The sequence below is a fragment of the Aspergillus tanneri genome (assembly GCF_003426965.1).
Source record: "Aspergillus tanneri strain NIH1004 chromosome Unknown AapTan_3_pilon_pilon_pilon, whole genome shotgun sequence".
Taxonomy (NCBI): Eukaryota; Fungi; Ascomycota; class Eurotiomycetes; order Eurotiales; family Aspergillaceae; genus Aspergillus; species Aspergillus tanneri.
The window spans coordinates 1,850,850-1,870,512 of record NW_022984630.1 but is presented as its reverse complement, the minus strand read 5'-3'; the positions used below and the strand labels follow the sequence as shown (position 1 = coordinate 1,870,512).

Sequence of the window (19,663 nt, the reverse complement as noted above, 5' to 3'; positions counted from 1 at the left end):
CAAGACTTCTGTGAAAGAACTCCTCGATGAAGACTCCACCAAACCACGAATATCTCACTATCTCAAAAAAATACCCGCAACTTCGATATAGAAGATCATTCAATGACCCTTTTTCTTAGGTCCAACAACCTTAGGGTACATTCTCATGAGGTGGTAGTTGACAGTGTTCTTCTCATTGCCCTTCTTTTTCTGTATTATCCCGGAAAAAAGTATATTAGCAATAACCCAATTCAGACCGTCTTTAACAAAGGGCGATGGAGTTAGATACGTACCGGTGCATCCATACATTGTCTCAGTTGTTGCTCGAGAGCCAAGCAACCCTCAGAACCATATCCAGATGAAGCCCAGCAACCTGTCAGAGTATGGGGTCAGCTATGCAATTATTTCGAACATTGTCCAGCGACCTCAAAAACGAATGGTAACCAGGACACTCCAGCAGCAGGACCATCGCTGCAACCCCCTCCCCTCCCCGAGCCATTTAAGGTAGACAGTTAGAAACATACTTAGCATTGACGACATCACCGCCACACAAGTGTTCTGCTCATGCTTGTTCGGATGACGAATGCGCAGATGAGGGATGGTCTGCAATCGCACAGGGTTGAGACGGGTTGTGGCGCCTTTGGGAGGCATATTGGCAATCTAGCCAGGGAGTCTGATACTAGCACAAGAAAGCAAAAAGGAATGAACGGGTGAAAAAGACAGGGCAGACAGCCAGCGACGTGGACAGCAAAGTGAAGCCTCCCAATACCAGATCCAAAAGTTGTCGGGAAGCCTTGGAGGTGCCAAGACCAGGCAAATTTGCCCGCGGAAGAGGCTGACGTAAACATCCATCATGGCTGGACGAACTTCCAGGTTAGTGATGAGGAGCTGAACTCAGCCTACCAACACTACTTTTTCACGACGGTTCTTTTGGTGATATTTTTGACGATTTGACAGGCCAGACATGAGCAGGAGACATGTGGGTGCTCTTCATGTCAATAGTCTCTTGACTCCATACGCACCCAAGAGGCAGATCTCAAGACCTTTCTCCATAGTGAACAAGAGGCAAAATGCAGATTCGACAGGGAGTGAAGACAGTAAGTCTTCCAAGGCAAAGGATGAGCCTAAGGAAGACGGCGCAATGGCTCGACGGTTGTCGGAGATGACAGAACAAGCTATTTTAGAAGGAGGTAGTTCTACGCGCAAGAACATGCAACAAGTGGGGTTTTCGGAAGACTTGAAGAAAGAGCTCGAGGAACGCATAGCTGCAAGTAGCTTCAAGAGTGAACATGCAGCTGCTCACTCAATTGTGAACATGCCGGTAAGTCTTACACGATCTACATCGCGATGTGGTGCTGACTGGCTTCTTCAAGACAAGCGCAGGTCAAGGTACTCGGGATATTGCTGGAGCTCAGCCTTGGAGTGGAACAGAAACCATTCACGATGTCACCCTACGTATGCTGGATAGCTCGTCGAAGCCACTCCATACCCCGTATAAAATACCCCAACCCAGCCCGGTCGATATGCGGATTTCTCCAAAATCCAAAAAGTCAGCCAGTCTCCGTCTCGCCGAGGCTAAAGAGCGTACCTCCACATACTCAATGAGTCAGAGCCCCGGCATCTCGGATAATGAGCGCGAAGCTATGCGGAAAGAGATGCGTGAAAGATTTACCCCCGGAGCCCGCCCAATGCCAATGACAGTTCAAGGTCTGGCCTCTCTTGCCAACGAACGAATAGAAGATGCAATTGCACGAGGCCAATTCGATAAGATTAAGAGAGGCAAGGGGGTTAATACAAAGATGGACCATAACGCACATAGTGCATATATTGATACCACAGAATATTTCATGAATAAGATGATCCAGAAGCAGGAGCTCGTACCACCTTGGATCGAGAAGCAACAGGAAATAGCGAGGGATGTTGATCGGTTTCGTCAACGCCTACGAACCGAATGGAGACGGCATGCTGCCAGACTGATAGCCAGTCACGGAGGGTCACTGGAGGTACAAATGAGACGTGCTCAGGCTTACGCTGTCGCGGAGGCCCGACTGGCAGAAAGAACCAGGATAGAGAGGTCATTCCAGGGGGGTTATGATGTTGCTCTTCCCTCAGCAAATTTGGACAACGATAAACAGGCGTTGGATTCCCAATCGTCTCCATCCCCAGCGCCGGAAGTCTCCAACGCACTTGATGGTGGAGACGGCAGTCATCTCCCAGATGTGCCACCACTTCGGGACCCCGAATATCTTTCAACCGAGCGCTCTTTCTACGAACTCACAATTAAGAATATCAACACTCTTACTCGTTCCTACAATCTGCAGGCACCACCTGTTGCGCAAAAGCCATACCTGAACCTTGAACGCGAACTCTCGGCATGTTTTGCAGATGTAGCCCCCAGCCTAGCGGACGAGATCAAAAAACGCGCGACCGAGAGAGCGCGCAGGCCTGGGTCAATGGGCTCCAAAGCTACCGGGCTTGTTGACTCCTTCAGCACGTTACCATCGGCTGATGTGTACGAGGAGGACCAATCTAAAGGTTACGGATTCAAGCAATTTTGGAGGGACATATTTTCAAAGAAGGTATAGGCTTGAAGCAGCTGTATACATGAAATTGGTATGTATACGGCATCAACATAGTTTCGACGTGTACCATGGACAGGCTTATCCCTTCGCTGACAACCTCCACAGACCGAGGTAGGCCAGAATAAGACCGATAAGGCTCGCGGTGGCAGGTAGAGAACTAGTATGATCCAGAAAATAACCGTATTCGCCTCCAAATTGGCAGCTGTCCAATGATAAGGATAACCCTTCTGGCAACAATGTCGTCGTTAAAGATAGCAACCGTTAAGATCAATGCCGTCTTTTGGAACGACAGTTCAGGAGTTCCAGAAAGCTACTATCGATGTACCATTTCAAGATCGCCCTCACGCCGAACCCTCCTCCAATCCTTCCAGAGTGGAACGATCGCCTTGAGTTGGACAAACATCCCCCACGCGAATCCGAAACCACAGAGAACAAGAAACACCGGCACAAGCCATAGACGCAGTGATTCAGAAGGATGAAATCGTATGATGAAATGCACGTTGAAGATTGAAGACGCCAGGCACACCGCCAGCGAAAGTGTGGCAATGCCAGCGCGGGTAATGTAATACCTGTTCTTCTTCTGTTGAGACTCCAAAGCCAAGCTAGAAGGTTCGGGAGAGTGCCGCAGGTACATAGGTACCTGGAAACTCGCAGCGGATGCCATTGAAAGAGCACCCATAAGGGCTATATGGCCGACGTCGGAAAGGGCACCTTCTGAAAAATAGCCACTGTGCCCGCCATCCTCGCCATCCCCACCATCCCCGTCATCGCCGCCGTCGCCGCCGTCACAAGTAGCAGATACGTCTTCGTCTGTCTTGCCAGGTTTTGTGGTAATCACGATCTCTGGCGGTGGTGGCGGTGTGCTTCGCTTCATCGGGATGATAAAGTTGTGCCAGGGGACTTTAGGCCAGCCACCGTTTGACCAGCCAGCCTGTGCTATGTCGGAGTCCCCAAATGGCAGGCGGGAGATGAGCTCAACATCTCCAATCCAGATCTCGTTAATGGCATTCCCTGGCTTGTAGTAGTTGTCTGACCTGACGCCATTGATAGCCGAGACGTTTTGACCCATTGTAAGAAGAATAGTAGGAATAGAATACAGTTGGGAAGAATTGACAGTGAATGAATGAATGAATGGAGTGTATGCAGGAGTGTTGTAAAGCGAGTCTTGACCGGGGCCATCGTTCATCGGACTCTTTTGCAGCAAGACGAAGTGATGGATGCTCTTTCCGCATTGGAATGTCCAGACAGGGCATCCTCAGGCATCATGGTATTCCTTATTTGTCAGAAATTAATGCAACTGATAAGCCTTAGGAACACAATCCAGCTCATCCTGTCTTTGACACTATTCTGTATATCATCCACCAAGGATTAACCACCTAGGTATGTACGCTGCTGACTCCAATGAATAACCCACAGGTGATGAAAGCTTCGGCCTGCTCTAGCTTGTGATCCAATATGTTGACTGCTATCCTTACTGATCAGGTGAAACCGTAAGTATGTATATAATAGTCTGATGTGTAGGTAGGTTCAATCCTTACCTTGTTTTCTCACACTGTACTGACACTGTCAATAAAAAGAATTAAAATCCATCCTCCAGATAGACTCTCTGACTGGCCCAGGCGACGGTGTGATGACTGTGCCGTGTGTGCAGCAGGGCGCGTATTTGCACCAACGACCGATCCCCAATGGTCATCGCCAGCCCGCTCAAACTCAACTGTCTCCATGGCGGTTTCTTCACACTAGCACATCCAATCACTCTGTGTGAGTCGTTTGTTATATCACCGTTCCCCCTCTTCTTTCAGGATGTGCGACATTCTATCTGTTTCTGTAAGGGATTTGCGGCCTCATTTGCAATCCCACGATATGTCTACTGATTATACTTAATCACTCACTGCCTACGGTCATCCATCATGATGTCCATTTTTGCATGCCTTGCTCTTCTTTTATCTTCTGTTGGTGTTGCTGCTGGATCAGTATTCCAGGACAGTTCCGTTCTGCTTGCAAAACTGCGTCGTGCTAGCGACCTCTCCACCAATCCTTCTTTGGATGAGTCCCTCCTGGCCATCCAGATTGGCGGCATCGTAGGTGCATACGTGATTTTTGTCGCAATTCTTCTGACCCTACTGCTCTTTGTGGGCCGGCGCCTGCGAAGAACCGTGCAATCATCGAACTATACGCTACAGGTTGAAATGATGAAGCCTGTGAAGCCCCCCATTAGCATGGACCCAAGTCCCGTCACTCCTACCTCCGCCAACCTCCCCAGTCCCGGCAGACTGAACAACTTCAGCATGTCCTGGAGCAGTTTGACCAGAGGCCCCAGATCCCATACGCCTGGGAATGGCAATGTAGGCACCATTGACGAGTCGGTAGTCGCGCAGGACCGGCGGAGAGCGCAGGAAGAGATGGAGATGCTCTATGCGGCAGTCTTAGAGCACGATGAGCAGAAAGCGGCCGCAGCGGCGGCGGCCTCTCGAGAAGACCAAGAGACCCAGTCGTTCGAGAGTGAACCAACCAACCCTTTCACCGATCGATCATCGCAGGTATCGGACGGTCCATCGACTTTCCAGAGCAAAACCCCGATGAGCCCGAGAAGCAATTCGCGCCTGTCCAAGATCTCATCTCTCTCGCTGTTCAATTCGAATTCGCGCGCTCAAGCCAACATGGGCAAGCTTCGTTCCCCTCTGTCTGCGCTTCGAAAGCTACCGATATCCTCCCCTGTAGGCTCTCCAGACGTGACTGCTTCCAATTCATATGGCGAGGAACAACCACCGTTGACACCACGGGTCTATCATCCCCCTCCTCCACCGGCCCCTCCAGCCGCCATCGCCCCGAGGCGACATGAAAGGACCTCCGGGGGCGGGAGGGCGCCAGCTCCGGCACCACTAACGCTTTCCACGCCCGGTCATGGCTCGTCCTCATTGCCATTCCGGGATGCATACCCTCTCCAGAGTGCGCCGGCCACAAAAACCACGGTGTTGGAGCGGCCGGAGAAACCCGTGGGGGGACCTCGGACGGGCCTACCAACCCCGTACAGTCCGTACATGCCTTTTACGCCTGTGACGCCTCTCACTCCCAGTCGGATAATTACCAAGCGTCAGCGGAAGCGCGAGATCCGGGAAAACGGGCTGCGGGTGCTGAATGAGGACGATATGGTGCGAGATGAGGAGGATATATGGGGGTGATGTAGATGAATTAGATAAATTCTCAGATTTTATTCTTTATTCTTTATTATATTTATTTATATGTTTGTTTGTTTGTTTATCTATTTTTGTAGCCAGTATTTTATGCGACAATAATCGCTGCATAGAAGCAGTCGTCGACCGGCTCCACCATGTCCACTCTGTCGTCATCGGTGGAAATAATCTCCCATCGATCCCTCTCGCTACATTTACCTCTTCATGAAAGGGCGATCTATACGCCAGAGTATTTTTGTCCCTTTTTGGCCCCTCTGGATGGCTTGCGTACCCGATCCACCTCGCCCGGCCGGTGAACGTGAAATGCCCGCTTGCTTCCTTTATCTCCGACGGCTTTCGTTCCCGAGTCCTGTTCCTTCCATCCGACCAACTCCAAACAAACATCCTCTCTCGCTGAATCGAGATCTGATTTCGTTGCGATTTTGAGACTCGCCTATCCCCATGCCGTTAACGATTATCTCTCAAGCGCAGTTGCGCTCCCTTCTCTTGTCTCTGACTCGGGATGAGATTATCACACTGCAGCAGAACCTCGCCCAAGCCTTACGAGAGTACTCGACTGGAAACCAGGAAAACGGCTGCGCTGCTACCTACCAACCACAGAGAACCGCCATTACGCGACGGAATGGCTGCACGACGCTATTTATGCCCGCCACGACTGGCCGCACACTCGGGATAAAGACAGTTTCGCTGCAGGATGGCGGTGCCGCAGGATGCGCCGTGGACTCCCGGCCGGATATCTCCCCTGACGACAAGACAGCGTCGAGATCCCATAGACACCGAGACTCAATGTCTTCTCTCGCGTCCGACATTAGTGACCTCTCGACTTCGTCGCAGGAAGGTGGTAGTGGCAACAGCAGCTCCCGCACGTCGAGCAGCCAATCACTACCGTCTGGCTGTGTGAACAGACAGCCAGTCAACACTGGAATGTCCAGCACGATGGGAGCATGGCCCTCTGCGGGCTCTCGAGACACCTCGCCGCAGGGGAGCTTGACTCTACTTGACAAGAAGAGCATGCCGTTTGGACTGATTAATGCCCACGAGCTGACACCGTTCCGCACGGCGCTGACGGCGATGATGGTGTTCGGCAAACGCAAGCGGGTGCGCACCATCGTGGTGTTCGGAGCCGGTAAGCAAGCCTACTGGCACATTCGGCTGGCTCTAGTGCTGCGGGGTTCGGATATCAAACGAGTGTTCATCGTGAATCGGTCTTTTGATCGGGTTGCCCGGCTTCTGCAGGATATCTACTCCCCAGAGAATTCCAGCTGGCGCGGAGACGTGAAATTCTCAGCAGTCAGCAGCGACTTTGGCGAGTACTCGCGCATTCTCCACAATGCCCTCCACAAGGCGGATGCGATTTTCTGCTGCACACCCTCCATCAAGCCACTCTTCCCGGCGGAGATGCTCACCTCACGCGAGGCTCGGAAAAAGGGACGACTGATCAGCGCCATCGGCTCGTACAAGCCACACATGACGGAGCTGCATCCCGATATCCTGCGAGACGAGGTCGACACGCATCACTCCCACCGACATTTCCACAAACACGTCAAGCGGAGCGGCGTGATAGTAGTGGACAGTCTTGAGGCCGCCTTGAAAGAGGCGGGAGAGATCATCCAGGCGGGGATCAAACCCAAACAAGTGGTAGAACTGGGGGAGTTGCTGATGGTGCGGTATGCAGTGCAGGACATGGCAGAGGAGGATGAGGTCAGTAAAGGCCTGGGAGAATGGGTTCAACGAGGCAATGTGATCTTTAAGAGCGTTGGGATGGGATTAATGGATCTCATTACCGGGGAAGATTTGGTGCGTTTGGCTCGCGAGCGACAGCTTGGGACGACGGTGGAAGATTTCTAGGCTCCTGCGTATTTTATTTTTATTATTTTTATTATTTTTATTATTTTATTATTATTATTATTATTCTCTTCTAACTATATAGCCTAATGTTATCTGATGAGACTTCAAATATTTCTATTCTACTGTATGCAGTATACGTGATCCTCACTGAGCTACCATATTGTTACCCCGCAATACGGGGAACGGTAACCATCACCTTTTTCCTTCTCTTCTTCTTCTTCTTCTTCTTTATGACCCCCGAATCATCTAATCCCATTCGCTCTTCCATCAGACTATGCGTCACCAAACCTGTCACCTGCCCAATGGGCAGCTTTTCACCGTCACCCCCGTTTTCGGTGGCGTCATGTTCAAGTCCAAGGATGCCCATTCCACCAGCTCCATCCTCCCTCCCGGCTGGACCATTGTACTTTCCACTGAACATCAGAGTGGCCAGTCGACTCAGGAATCCGGTTCATTGGAGGGAGTCGCTGATCAAGCGCAGGAAACCGGACAGAAAGATGCACACGCCACACAGACGCGATTCACAACGCCAACCCTTCGAGACGACAATCTGTATATCTCCTACATAGTCAATCCGTCGGATATCGACTACAAACCCCCCACGTCGCCGACCCGTCAGATTGCAATGATGCTCTGGGTCACCCTGTGGTGGTATTTCCACGAGCCAGAGCCGAATCCCCATGTCCAAACGGAAGCTTCGTCGCGCACCCCACCGACAGGCAGGCCCAAGGGAGATTGGCGCATCTACATCAAACGAGAGGGCATTTTCAAAGGGCGGAATTTGGTGCATAAGCTGGAACGCATGGGGATCATCAGAAGCGAGGAGTCGTCCGTCGGTGCAGATCCGTCGGATCAGGAAGGGTGGTCCTCGATGTTTGCGAGCAGACGCTCGTTCTGGCAGCTCGACCCCCGTCTATTCCTTTTCACCCTAACTCCACAATCTGGACAAACGACCCCTTCCCCTTCCCGAAGCAGTTTTTACCTCTCCGAGTCGCCTTCATTCTCTGGAGAGTCTCTCTCCCCCTACATCCCAACCGAAGGGCCATATTCTTCCAGCAGCCATCTCCCGACGTACTTCCCACCTCCCCCAACGCAGTACACGATCACGAATGGACAGCGGCATCCCATCCGGCCCAAGCCACCCCACCAAGGCGAGGTATTCTACGTTCGGTACATCCCAAGCGTCCAGCAGTACCTATCATTCCGGGTTCCCTATCTGTCCAAAGATAAGAAGAACGGCACTGGCAGCAGTCCGTCGGATCTGGAGCTCCTGCACAAATGGATGAACGAGCCGCGGGTGAATGCAGCCTGGGGAGAAGGAGGGCCCATCTCCCACCAGGAGGAGTTTCTCCGCAACAATCTAAACAACCGACACAGTTTCCCGGTGTTTGGGTGCTGGGACGGCAAACCGTTTGGGTACTTTGAGATTTACTGGGTCAAGGAAGATCGACTGGGGCCACTTATCGGCAGCGCCGGCAACTATGATCGGGGGATCCATCTGCTGGTGGGAGAGCAGGAATTCCGAGGGGCACATCGGGTTGTGATATGGCTAGATGCGTTGGTGCACTATTGTTGGCTGGCCGATATGCGCACCGAGACGGTCATGTTGGAACCGCGGGTGGATAATGCAAAGTATGCTACGTCCTTCCGTTCCCCCTTTTCTTTTCCTTAACGATATTTTACTAACCCCACCAGGGTCATCGAGTATCTCCAAACGTCGGGCTTTTACAAGGAAGGCGAGGTCACCTTCCCACATAAACAGTCAGCTGTGATGAAGATCAAACGAGATTCGTGGGAGGCTCCAACGGTATAGAATGGGATAAATTATGGTCCTGTTTGTCCATAACAAGTGTGGGTTAAATAACTAGTCAGCTGGCCTCTAGGCTTGGAGGCGACGTGAGAACTGCTACTGATAGCAGGATTACCTCTCCTCGTTTATTCTATAACGTAACAGATATGGCGTTATATATCGCATCCATAATACAATTCTTCATCTTACATGGACCTGAATGTCTATAGTGCCCGACCATCAGAACTTCCTAATGTATAAATAGCCCGGTTTCATCCAAATTTTGGGGGGGGGGGAATACAATGGGATATGAATCGGCTAGGCTATCAAGACAGCACATGAAAAGTAAGTATCACCCCGTGTTCTCAAATTAATTTTTAACACTGCGGAATCTCATACCGCTAGAAGCGATCTTTAAGATAATTAGAAGCAACAGACGACTGGCGGAGAGAACCCCCCATATATACAGCTCCCAGAATACTTACTACCACTCACAGCACTTTTCTTCCAATTTACTTATACTCACGGTACGAGAGTGTAGCAGGGAGCCGACCATACCCCACATCTTCAACTGAAAAAGTTGCAAAACTGTACGACATCATAACCAGCACTGTGGTGATCAATCCTAGAAGAACTACTACGCCAACCACAGTAAAGGCAGCACAGGCGATTTAATAGCGCATCCGTAAGGATAACTACTTATAACAAAAGGGCATTACCTGACACATTCTCGCCGCGAAGATCTCAGAACCCTTCTGCGTCTCATGGAGAGCCGTGTGCACCGTCTGACTGGGATGACAGGGCCAGGCTGTCATCCCAAGGTACTTCTGGCCACACCCAGTTTATCGGGGAATGCAGAGCATTCTGCTGTATTTCTGTCGTCCGCAGCTGTCATAAAGCTGGGAACTGTGCAGTATGCACAGCCAAGACAAGGTGGGCCTGTGGGGTCCGGATTGTTTTGGAGGATTCCTACTCAAAATGTCTCATCCTTCGCTGCTATTTAAACCTGTCGGCTCCCTCCGGCTGCTCCTTCGCCCATCTTTCCTCCATATCTTCATCTCCCGTACATTTTCTAGATGGATCCCTCCACATTAACACCCTTCTGGGGGCCCCAAACCTCGTATCTGAAGTATGTTCTAATTTACATCAATTCATCGGGAATTTCGGTAGCTCACTCGAATTAGCTTTTGCGAAGAGGTACTTCCATAGCAATTACCCTTGCTTCCAAAGCACAACTAACCTAACATCTGATTTGTCACAAGGACTATGTAGTGACCCGATATATTGCGGAGTTTATAAATACGCTGAGCAGCTTTGTGTTCAGTGCGTTAGTGGATTTGGATAAACCTGGCTGGAAGACCTGTATTGACTTCTACTTCTAGTTGTATACGGAATTTACGGTCTATTAAAGCTCCGCCAGAAACAACAAGCCAGCTCCCGCTCGATTTCGTATTTTGGATTGATCGGGGTAGGAGTCTGCTCAGCCGGATACCACATGACCTTGAAATATCACACCCAAATGTGTATGTCTAGTTCGATATCCTTTGATCCCCGGTCGTTCTGACGGTGTCAAATTTCTAGCGGATGAATTGTCGATGCATCTTCTGACTACGCCTCTCCTATACCGCATCCTCACATTCCAGGCCAATCCGCAGCACACTCGAGTGGTGAGAATTATCATTCCACTTCTCTTTGCCACCGTGATGGTTGTACATATGGCCATGGATGAATTCCTCCTTCATGCCGTTTCCTTTGGTTTGGGAGTTTGTTTGATTGCATCCCGTACATTGAGGACTATTCGTCAGCAAATCACCGATCCTGTTGTTAGGAAGAATATTCAAAACGTAGCGATCTTTGGCTCTTGTAAGTTCTCTACCCACTATCTATCTGACTGGGCAATAATTAAACGATGTCAGTGAGTTTTGTCTTTGGCTACTTTGTGTGGTTAATTGACCAATGGGCTTGTCAAACCTTGGCCAATATAAGACATTCTGTTGGTTTGCCATTGGCATTCTTGTTGGAACTCCATGGTTGGTACGTTCCTTCTATACCCCACTCACTGGAATTTCGGAACCTGAGCCACTAATCAAAATAAACAGGTGGCATGTCTTTACTGCCTTCGGAGGCTATATTGCTGTTGCGGTTGTGGACTTGATAACGTCCGGTGAAGTGCGCAAAGATTCCACAGAGCACCTTGCCTGGCCTATTCCGGTTGTGGCAAGATTCATGGGAACAGCGACGACCTTAATGAAATTGGATTAATTATTAGAAAAGAGGACTGCAGGGAGTTATGTCAATCTATCTATATGCGGAGCCTCTGGAACCTAGGAGTGATTCTCTTATCCTTTGGAACAGATTCAAGCCCAGCACACTATTATTAGCCGGTGTACATCGAGGATGACTTTTATAACCCTCGTCGTCATCGTCTTTATTTTTTATTTTTATTTTTATTTTTTTTTTTTTAATTCTCTCTCTCTCTCTCTCTCTACTTTGTTGAATATAATTCGAAGAAAGATCTGCCAAAGGTATGCATAGCCCTTTGGTCGAAGCGGCCAGTTATGATGGTCTTCCAACGGCCGCCAAGGCATCAGCGACGTGTTGTGTCTTGTTGGTTTCTTAGGGTACATAAACCTCGTAAAAGGACGTCTTATTGCATCTTGTTTCTCCTTCCAACGTCACCTTCAGATTAATTAATGTATACAAGGCAGCTCCAGAAACCAACCCCCTAGATGGAGATGTTTAATAAAAAGCAATTTGATCTATTAGATGTCTTGACCGATGCTCCAGATGTTCCAACACCGTCTGAACTTCCAGCGGGGTGTTTCCTGACTGTTGCTATGGACGTTGCAAGTATGTGCGTTACTCCATATTCTGGGGGGAAAATAATAATAAAAAATAAAAAATAAAAAGCAAAAATTTAGTTATTCTAATATTATACAACTATTGTATGATAATTAACACTCCTTACAACATAGCACATTCCAGCCGTAGTCCCTCCTACCTATCCAGACTAGACAACCTGCGTCACCGAAGCCATATTCCAAGAGGCCATCCACAACTGCAAGACATGTATCGAAGCAGAATTAAGTACCGCCAATGCTTCCGGCCCCAAATCTGACGCGGAATTGGTCTCCAAGGCTCGTCGCGACCATTGCGGTGTGTGGAACTCCAACACTCTTTTGGTCCTGGAGGTTGAAGATCTGGAAATTATCTAGAGATATTTAACCCATAATCCGGCAGTGACCTCCCGCCGGCTCCAACTCTGACTTTGACTCCCTCGTCGCTCGGAGTACCGTACACGAAGCCGTTGATGACTTCGTCTTCCCAATACGTAGTCGGTGATAAATACGGATCTAACGGGGGCTGTTCATATGGCTAGGACCGATGCATCTTCGGAGGTGGTGTTTTGTACGGTGGTGGCTTTTCACCTTTGCGGTTGGTGATTTTGGTGTGGGTATTGCTGAGGTCGTCCTGGTGGTTGATATTATTGTATGCTGTGCAGAGTAATTAGAGTGGTGACCGAGATACTTGCGAATGATTAGTCTCGACTTGGAAATTTAATTGGAACTAGCTTGGCTCTGTAAATGCTATATTTCGTCCTTCTCTGATTATGTACCAGGGGCCAGCCACATCTATTTTCCCATCACACCTATTTTACCTTCTTCAACTACAGTATTCTCCTCTATTTTGTCCCTTTCGTCTACAATTTCCTCGATTTTCCTTGGTAGCCTTCTCCATTGAACTGAAAGGGCATCAAGACTCTAGTTAGCCAGGCAAATCTTCTGGAATATTGACAGAACTTACTGAGATTCTCTGCTTTCATTAAGTTTTGAGGCGCTACTCTTAGGCAAAGTTCGAACGACGAATCGGCCACGTGCTTAGTTTAGTGGTCGAAAGTATTATACCCCGCCAGTAATACAACTATACAGACTAAAGGACATGGTTTAATACTTATAGGGATGCGAGTTAGATGAACTTCAACTCCTAGATCCCATTAACTTGACCGTTGGAACAGATAAGCAGCCTAGCAATATTCTTGAGGTTGGGTTGTATGACCACTACCACGACTTCGAACAGATGCGAGATGTGGCTATGTCGATCATTTGGAGATGACAATGTTGTACTTCTTGTATCTATCTGTCGGAGCTAGCCATATCTTCTCATCGATTAATGGGAATCAGAGATGGACACTGAGCCATTGCGAGATGTGCCACATCTACAATGCTATCCAAGAATAACTCCAGAACGTGCATAAAAATTGGAGTGCGATTAATCTCAGGGTCATTTTCTGATCTCTTACAAGTGCGGCACATCGAATGGGGACTAGAGGACTCTTATGTGGTCTCGTTTGGTCGAGGAGTCCGTGGAGAAGTGTATAATTATCCCGGTAAGTTTTCTGCTATTATCGGACTTTGTCTTTGATCTTCATGTATTCTTACCAACTCGACTCCAATTATCTTCAGAAATGGAGTTGTGAGTAAACTCCGCAGGACAAAAAGGATGTCAAAGCCCCAGTTAGCCGGGTAAGTCTCATACAGTTCGTTTGGACCTAAGCTTAACATTATTGAGACTCTTCAGTACCATGTCAATCTCCATAACGGGGTCCAGAATGGACACTAACTACATAAGGTGCCCATTGCCACGATTACTTAGTGTGAGGTAGCCTGCAGCTGCCCTCATAGTCCCGCTTGATGTGGGATTGTTATTAGTTTAGGGCTATTGCTTTTGCGAAATATCCCGGGGTGTGATACGTATATATCAACCCCACTCTTAGTTCTTTACATTGTTAGCCCCCTCTACAACTCCATCCAGAATAGAATAACACAAGACTCAATGCCCGAGACCCTCAACAAAAGTGAAAACAATGGTGGTACGGGTGACCGGACACAATCCGAGTCTGGGGTTATTCCATTACAGCCACCCAGTCCTCCCAGGCCTGGAATCCTGACTGTTAAGCTCGGCTCCGCTTATCGCCTGAGCCTACCAGACGATCTAGACCTGGACGATTCAGAAGCGCCTGTTCCGAAGAATACTTTCGCTGACCCGGAAGTGTGCGAGCGATGGCGGCTGTACGCGATCGGAGAATATGAAGGGTTCCAGGTGTCTACAGAAGCGATGGCCGTCCACGCCACTAAGGGAGCGGTTTCATGGGCCGCATGGCACCGGCCATTTAAGTTTGAGGTCTCTGCGTCTCCGTCTTCCAAGTTGACAGTATCCCTATTCGTCAGGGACAGCAAGTCTAATGCGACGACGTCGTCGTTGGGAGGATACGAAAACCAAGTTGTACCCCTTGGACTGATCAGATTGAACCCGTTCCTGGAAACTTCGGGTGAGCAAAGGGTAGACATCCAGAATGGCACAGGGAGAGTGGAACTTGAGGTTTCCTACACGGAGAAGGAGGCATGTCCCTTGGAGACGCGGGCAGTGTGGAGCGTCCGCGGTGCGCGCAGTTCTGGTGATCTTGATCTCGTTTACGTTGAAAAGAAAGACACGGGTCGAAGCTACGGCATGAAGGTTATTGACATTCGCACTGTCCACGACGTTGTTGCTCCTGGATCTGAGGCTGATATTGATATTAACATGGCACCCAGACTTAGCCTCCGCTCTGCGATCCAACACCCTTTCATCGCACCGCTCAAATTCGCTTTCAAGTCGTCCCGGGGGACGCTGAAACTCCTTTCACCACTGGCTAGCGGTGGATACCTTTTTGACCATTTGCAAAGAGAGCGGCGGTTTGATGTTAACAAGGCTAGATTTTACGCTGCGGAGCTGGTTTCCACACTGGAATACCTGCATAACAAACATATCATTCTTATTTCTCTGGAGCCAGAGAACATTCTTTTAGATTCCTCTGGCCATGTCAGTCTATGCAAGCCTGGGCTTTTTGGATTGGAACTGGGGGAGATGGGAGACGGGGACAGACATCGCATTTTACCCGGCACGCCCAAGTATCCAGCACCCGAGGTCCTTCTTGACAACCGAGAGGCTTCCCGGGCAGTGGATTGGTGGGCTTTGGGGATAGTTCTCTATGAGATGTTAACGGGCATACCCCCTTTTTACCACAAGGACGGCGACGAGCGCCGGCACAAGATTATTAACCAAGACCTGCAGCTCCCCGAGAGCCTGCCATCAACCGCGAGGGACGTTTTAACCAAGCTCCTCGACAAAAACCCCCTACAACGCTTAGGTGTAAATGGAGCTGCCGAAGTAAAAGCCCACCCGTTCTTCCACGATTTGAAGTGGCAAGAATGCCTCCAGCGGAAATATACAACTCCCTTCAAGCCCCACGACGCCGCAGCGGTCTTCTGGCGTGAACCTTATACATACCAGCCCATCGAACGCGCGGAAAGAGAGCAACGAGAATTTCAAGGCGAGGTGTACGAGCAAATAGGCACCACTGAGTTTCCTTTGTGGCTACCAATAGGCTCGGTCAATGACAAAAGTAACGTCATAGACAAGAAGGCTTCATTAGACCCCAGGGATGATGACAAATGGGAGTTAACGTGGGAGCCGACAACTCAAGAATTTCATTTCAAGAATCGTTTCACTGACGAAAGGGTTACGGCCAAGCCCAAAGTTACAGTCCGGGACAGAATATTCCCACCGGCGGCTGAACATCCTAGTGAGCGCCAGAAAGAGGAAGCTCTTGCGGCTGCATTAGAAGCCGGGTACAGCAAGCATGTGTTCTCTCAAATCCTAGGATACGGTACAAATCTGAACGTCTGGATTCTTGACTACGACCAGACGCCCCACGGCATAGAGATTATACCGAATACTCCGGACATAATACCCGTTACACCACTAGAATGGGCCGTGGTGCACGAAAGGCTCGATCTCGTCAATCTATTCCTAGATAACGGCGCTGACGCGAACTTTACCATCTCCCCAAGAAAAGGACCGGCTCTGCTTAAGGCAGCGGAAAAAAGGTACCACAGGCTGGTTGAGATTCTTGTGCAGAAAACCGACCGTGTTTCCTGCACCAGAGCCCTTGCTCTCGCTGTGGAGCAGCAGGACGCCGCGACTGCCAACACCCTGCTTGCACACGGCGTCCACTGCGACTTTAAAGAATCAGATCGGCCTCTTCCGCCTCATCCATTCCTTTGGGACTACGACTCTAACCTTTTGAGAGAGCTAGAAGCGGAGGACTTTACGCCTCCTCTCGTCCGGGCTGCCAGACTAGGCAACGAGGATCTGGTCGCGTTGCTACTTGAACACGGTGCTAATGCCAATATCGCGTACCACGATCTAGGCGATCGCCGCTGCGCACGACACCACTGTGGATATGAAAACAGAGACTTGACAATACCAGCCAACTTCTCCTGCGGAAGGGTTGTACAGATAGCAATGGAGATGGGTCATTCTGAGATCGTCCAATTGCTCGTCGATGCCGGCGCAGATATTAATCTTACACACCCGGTCTGGCCTATACCAGTCTGGCCTGTGCCGGGCCACATATGTCAGCCGGTACCAAGGGCTGTGTACGTCGAGGTAAGGGCTGGCTTGGAGGCAGCGGTAGCAGCAAGAAGAGAGGACAAAACCTAGCTTTATTCCAAATTGATGTAGTATACTATGAACCCGCTATCAATAAAGGAGTATTTATGAATCCCATATCAGTGTTTCGTGGGGGTGTCTTGTCCTCTGGCAGCTATGTATTCCCTTTCTCAGCAGTTGAGGGCTGAATCAGGGCGTAGGTGTATCAGGATTTAGATAATCTACTATCACCAGGCCATTAACTCACATTAGGTTACAGTTAGTTATGAAATTCCTTTTCCTGCAATTTTCGGTGCAAGTTCCTTCGGGCTTCAAGAAGAAATGCAGCTAACAACTTACCCAGAAGGACAAACTTAAGTACTCAGCAAGGCGCAAGAGAAGCCGTCTAGAATGCCACAGAGGGATGCACCCTACGATTCTATAACAGTCTAGCACCCCCCTTGGGCAAGCCTCGCCAAGCTATGGCTGACTCAGAGTGAGTTCGAAGGCCGGGCTGCATATGCCCCAGGTTTTCTAAACTGGCTAATGCAGGGCTAGCATTTGGTAACAGTTGGACGAGCTAAGTGTTGCAAGAAGATATGTGTCGTACAGCGGGCGAAGGGAAGGCCTCTTACATGTAAAAAATTGTTTATTGATGGTCAAAGAACAGTTAATGCAGTAAAGATATTAATGGGAAGAGCAGGACGAAGTCAAACGAACAGCAGGCAGTTAAAAAGGCAAAGGTAATTGTCACAGGCTGAACCTGTAACATACTAAAGATGCGACTGATCAAAGATCAGTCGTCTTGTACCTTTTTATATGGTCAAGTGGTTTTATCTCTACTAGCGCAGAGACAACCAAACCATCAGCTTCAGCACTCCTTTTGAGGGCAGGAACAATTTTATTAAGTGCTGACTTGCACCGGGCTACCGTAAGTAAGCATGATCATACGTAAGAATAATAGTAATTGTACCCTGCTTTTTTTGCCTTGCTTTTTTTGCCTTGCTCTTTTTGGGGCTCCTTGCTAAGTCAGCAGAAATAATTAGATAAATTTAACTTTAATTACGGAATAGTTACTGTAGTCTCCGTAGTGGGTACAACGTGGTTCGGCCCGCACTCTTGTTCCTCAGTCGATTCCCTCAGTCCATACGCTCCTCCCAATCACCTTGCCTCATCCAGAGATACTGCACCAGTTCCATCTATTCCATCCCATCCCATCCCATCCATTTCTCGGCGCTTATTTCCTGTCACGTGATGTACAGCATACTCGGTTTCTTTGTTTCACAACCCGGGTATTATCTACTCCAGAGTTAGCGATACTAGTAGTTTTGTATGTCTGGAGATAAAATCCATAACGTCATTTCCAACGCTCCCACCAGATATAGACGACGGAGATAAGCTATCCCCGCACCACTAATTATAGCAGGATCTGTATCGTTTGAACAAAACCGAAGCATCGAACAAAATAAGTCAGTTCAATTTAGATAAGAGTAGATCAAATATAAAATGCAGTGAGAAATCTACTTTTCGCCATAAGCAGCCTCACACCACTTCCAATCCCATCCCAAAATCACGCCCCGCATGTTATTCAACTTCATCTTCGCCTACATCCTCCTCTGCTCTTGGGGCCTGAGATCCTACTGGAGCTCAAGATCAATTTCAGGGACCTGGTAAATAAAATTAGAAAGAACGTACCCGGATGCACCTTAGATTAGTATAGCTTTATGCTATTTAGATAGCTTGCTATAATCGATGTTGACAAATTAATAGCCGCTGTGTTAACTCAGGTGATATCTTGCCGACATTGCAGCCACCGTCTCATACGACGGTAAATTCTGGGACGTTAGATAAGGCTGGACTCAGGAGAACATCCACATTCATCTTCTGCTACCGAGCGATCACAGCAATATGCTCGAGTATTTGGTATAGCACCGTGTTGATACACCGGCAAATGGACCCCTCAAACGGGCATATCCAAATTATTGCTCTTGGTCCAAGCAAAATTTAAACTGATGTACAGTACTAGGGAATATGTCTGCAATCAGACTACATGAAAAATTTGGCAACAATGTTTCCCGTGGCGTGACTGCGATTGAAACTGCTGCTCTGCTAGACGGGGATATGTCTCTAGAAATGCTACGGATTTTGGTATGGTTTTCAGAGGAGTGGGCATGGCTCGACGTGCTTGATGGATTGGACTTCCATTGAATATTCTTGTACTCGTACCTCTCAGTAAGTATGATATAATCATGAAGGCACAGAGCCTATGCCTTGGTCACCGAGCACTGTCGTGGCATCCCGTCCATTATCTTTGCAGAGTAGAACGTTCTCCGGAGAATCGCGGAGATATTGACTGTCAAGCTTTGGAGGTGAGACGGTCGAACTCGGAGTGCTGAGACAGACGGTACGATCCGTCGATGCTGTTGGATTTCCCGGGTACAGAAGCGGTGGCTGCTCTGCGGCATGCATCTCGATGTTATCATCTCTGATGGTCAGGCAGATCGTCGAATACGCCAATATTTTACAATCCATAAGACAGCCAACCACCTTTGTGGCTTGAGCCGCTTGAAGGGCTACCACGAGTCGTCGAAACTCCAATCCTGCCTGGTCCATACGACGACTTGACCGGTCAAGGGCTCTCTAGAAAGATGGCAACCACATCTGTAAAGATCTGGAGAGCTTGCTGTGCATTCAATGAGATTAATTTCAACATCGATCTCTGCGCCATTTGCTAGCCTGAGGTACGGTATGGGAATAGCCATTAGTGAGAGAATATGAGTGACGAATTAAAGATAAAGGGG

The 19,663-nt window shown here is 49.0% G+C and overlaps 9 protein-coding genes across 9 annotated transcripts; 6 read left to right on the top strand and 3 right to left on the bottom strand.

Moving 5' to 3' along the window:
- Window positions 1-99: 99 nt before the first annotated feature.
- On the bottom strand, window positions 100-630 carry ATNIH1004_004417 (mitochondrial 37S ribosomal protein mS37; the record flags this gene model as incomplete). Its single annotated transcript, XM_033569087.1, has 3 exons — window positions 100-189; window positions 273-352; window positions 504-630. 3 exons carry the CDS (start codon window positions 628-630, stop codon window positions 100-102), a joined length of 297 nt encoding a protein of 98 aa, XP_033427893.1.
- Window positions 631-832: 202 nt separating this feature from the next.
- Window positions 833-2,714, top strand: ATNIH1004_004416 (DnaJ family domain-containing protein; the record flags this gene model as incomplete). Its single annotated transcript, XM_033569086.1, has 4 exons — window positions 833-852; window positions 937-1,300; window positions 1,353-2,558; window positions 2,667-2,714. The coding sequence occupies 4 exons, from the start codon at window positions 833-835 to the stop codon at window positions 2,712-2,714; spliced, it is 1,638 nt and encodes a 545-aa protein (XP_033427892.1).
- A 160-nt stretch (window positions 2,715-2,874) lies between these two features.
- Window positions 2,875-3,630, bottom strand: ATNIH1004_004415 (uncharacterized protein; the record flags this gene model as incomplete). The annotated part of the gene is made up of 1 exon (XM_033569085.1): window positions 2,875-3,630. The coding sequence occupies one exon, from the start codon at window positions 3,628-3,630 to the stop codon at window positions 2,875-2,877; it is 756 nt and encodes a 251-aa protein (XP_033427891.1).
- Window positions 3,631-4,471: 841 nt separating this feature from the next.
- ATNIH1004_004414 (uncharacterized protein) lies at window positions 4,472-5,743 on the top strand (the record flags this gene model as incomplete). Its single annotated transcript, XM_033569084.1, has 1 exon — window positions 4,472-5,743. One exon carries the CDS (start codon window positions 4,472-4,474, stop codon window positions 5,741-5,743), a length of 1,272 nt encoding a protein of 423 aa, XP_033427890.1.
- A 453-nt stretch (window positions 5,744-6,196) lies between these two features.
- Window positions 6,197-7,603, top strand: ATNIH1004_004413 (putative proline utilization protein PrnX-like; the record flags this gene model as incomplete). The annotated part of the gene is made up of 1 exon (XM_033569083.1): window positions 6,197-7,603. The coding sequence occupies one exon, from the start codon at window positions 6,197-6,199 to the stop codon at window positions 7,601-7,603; it is 1,407 nt and encodes a 468-aa protein (XP_033427889.1).
- Window positions 7,604-7,877: 274 nt separating this feature from the next.
- On the top strand, window positions 7,878-9,416 carry ATNIH1004_004412 (GNAT family N-acetyltransferase; the record flags this gene model as incomplete). The annotated part of the gene is made up of 2 exons (XM_033569082.1): window positions 7,878-9,235; window positions 9,299-9,416. The coding sequence occupies 2 exons, from the start codon at window positions 7,878-7,880 to the stop codon at window positions 9,414-9,416; spliced, it is 1,476 nt and encodes a 491-aa protein (XP_033427888.1).
- A 1,052-nt stretch (window positions 9,417-10,468) lies between these two features.
- On the top strand, window positions 10,469-11,654 carry ATNIH1004_004411 (ceramidase; the record flags this gene model as incomplete). The annotated part of the gene is made up of 7 exons (XM_033569081.1): window positions 10,469-10,521; window positions 10,577-10,589; window positions 10,655-10,715; window positions 10,775-10,915; window positions 10,974-11,255; window positions 11,309-11,426; window positions 11,492-11,654. The coding sequence occupies 7 exons, from the start codon at window positions 10,469-10,471 to the stop codon at window positions 11,652-11,654; spliced, it is 831 nt and encodes a 276-aa protein (XP_033427887.1).
- Window positions 11,655-14,225: 2,571 nt separating this feature from the next.
- On the top strand, window positions 14,226-16,934 carry ATNIH1004_004410 (putative protein kinase; the record flags this gene model as incomplete). The annotated part of the gene is made up of 1 exon (XM_033569080.1): window positions 14,226-16,934. The coding sequence occupies one exon, from the start codon at window positions 14,226-14,228 to the stop codon at window positions 16,932-16,934; it is 2,709 nt and encodes a 902-aa protein (XP_033427886.1).
- A 2,175-nt stretch (window positions 16,935-19,109) lies between these two features.
- ATNIH1004_004409 (uncharacterized protein) lies at window positions 19,110-19,475 on the bottom strand (the record flags this gene model as incomplete). The annotated part of the gene is made up of 1 exon (XM_033569079.1): window positions 19,110-19,475. One exon carries the CDS (start codon window positions 19,473-19,475, stop codon window positions 19,110-19,112), a length of 366 nt encoding a protein of 121 aa, XP_033427885.1.
- Between the last annotated feature and the right edge of the window lie 188 nt (window positions 19,476-19,663).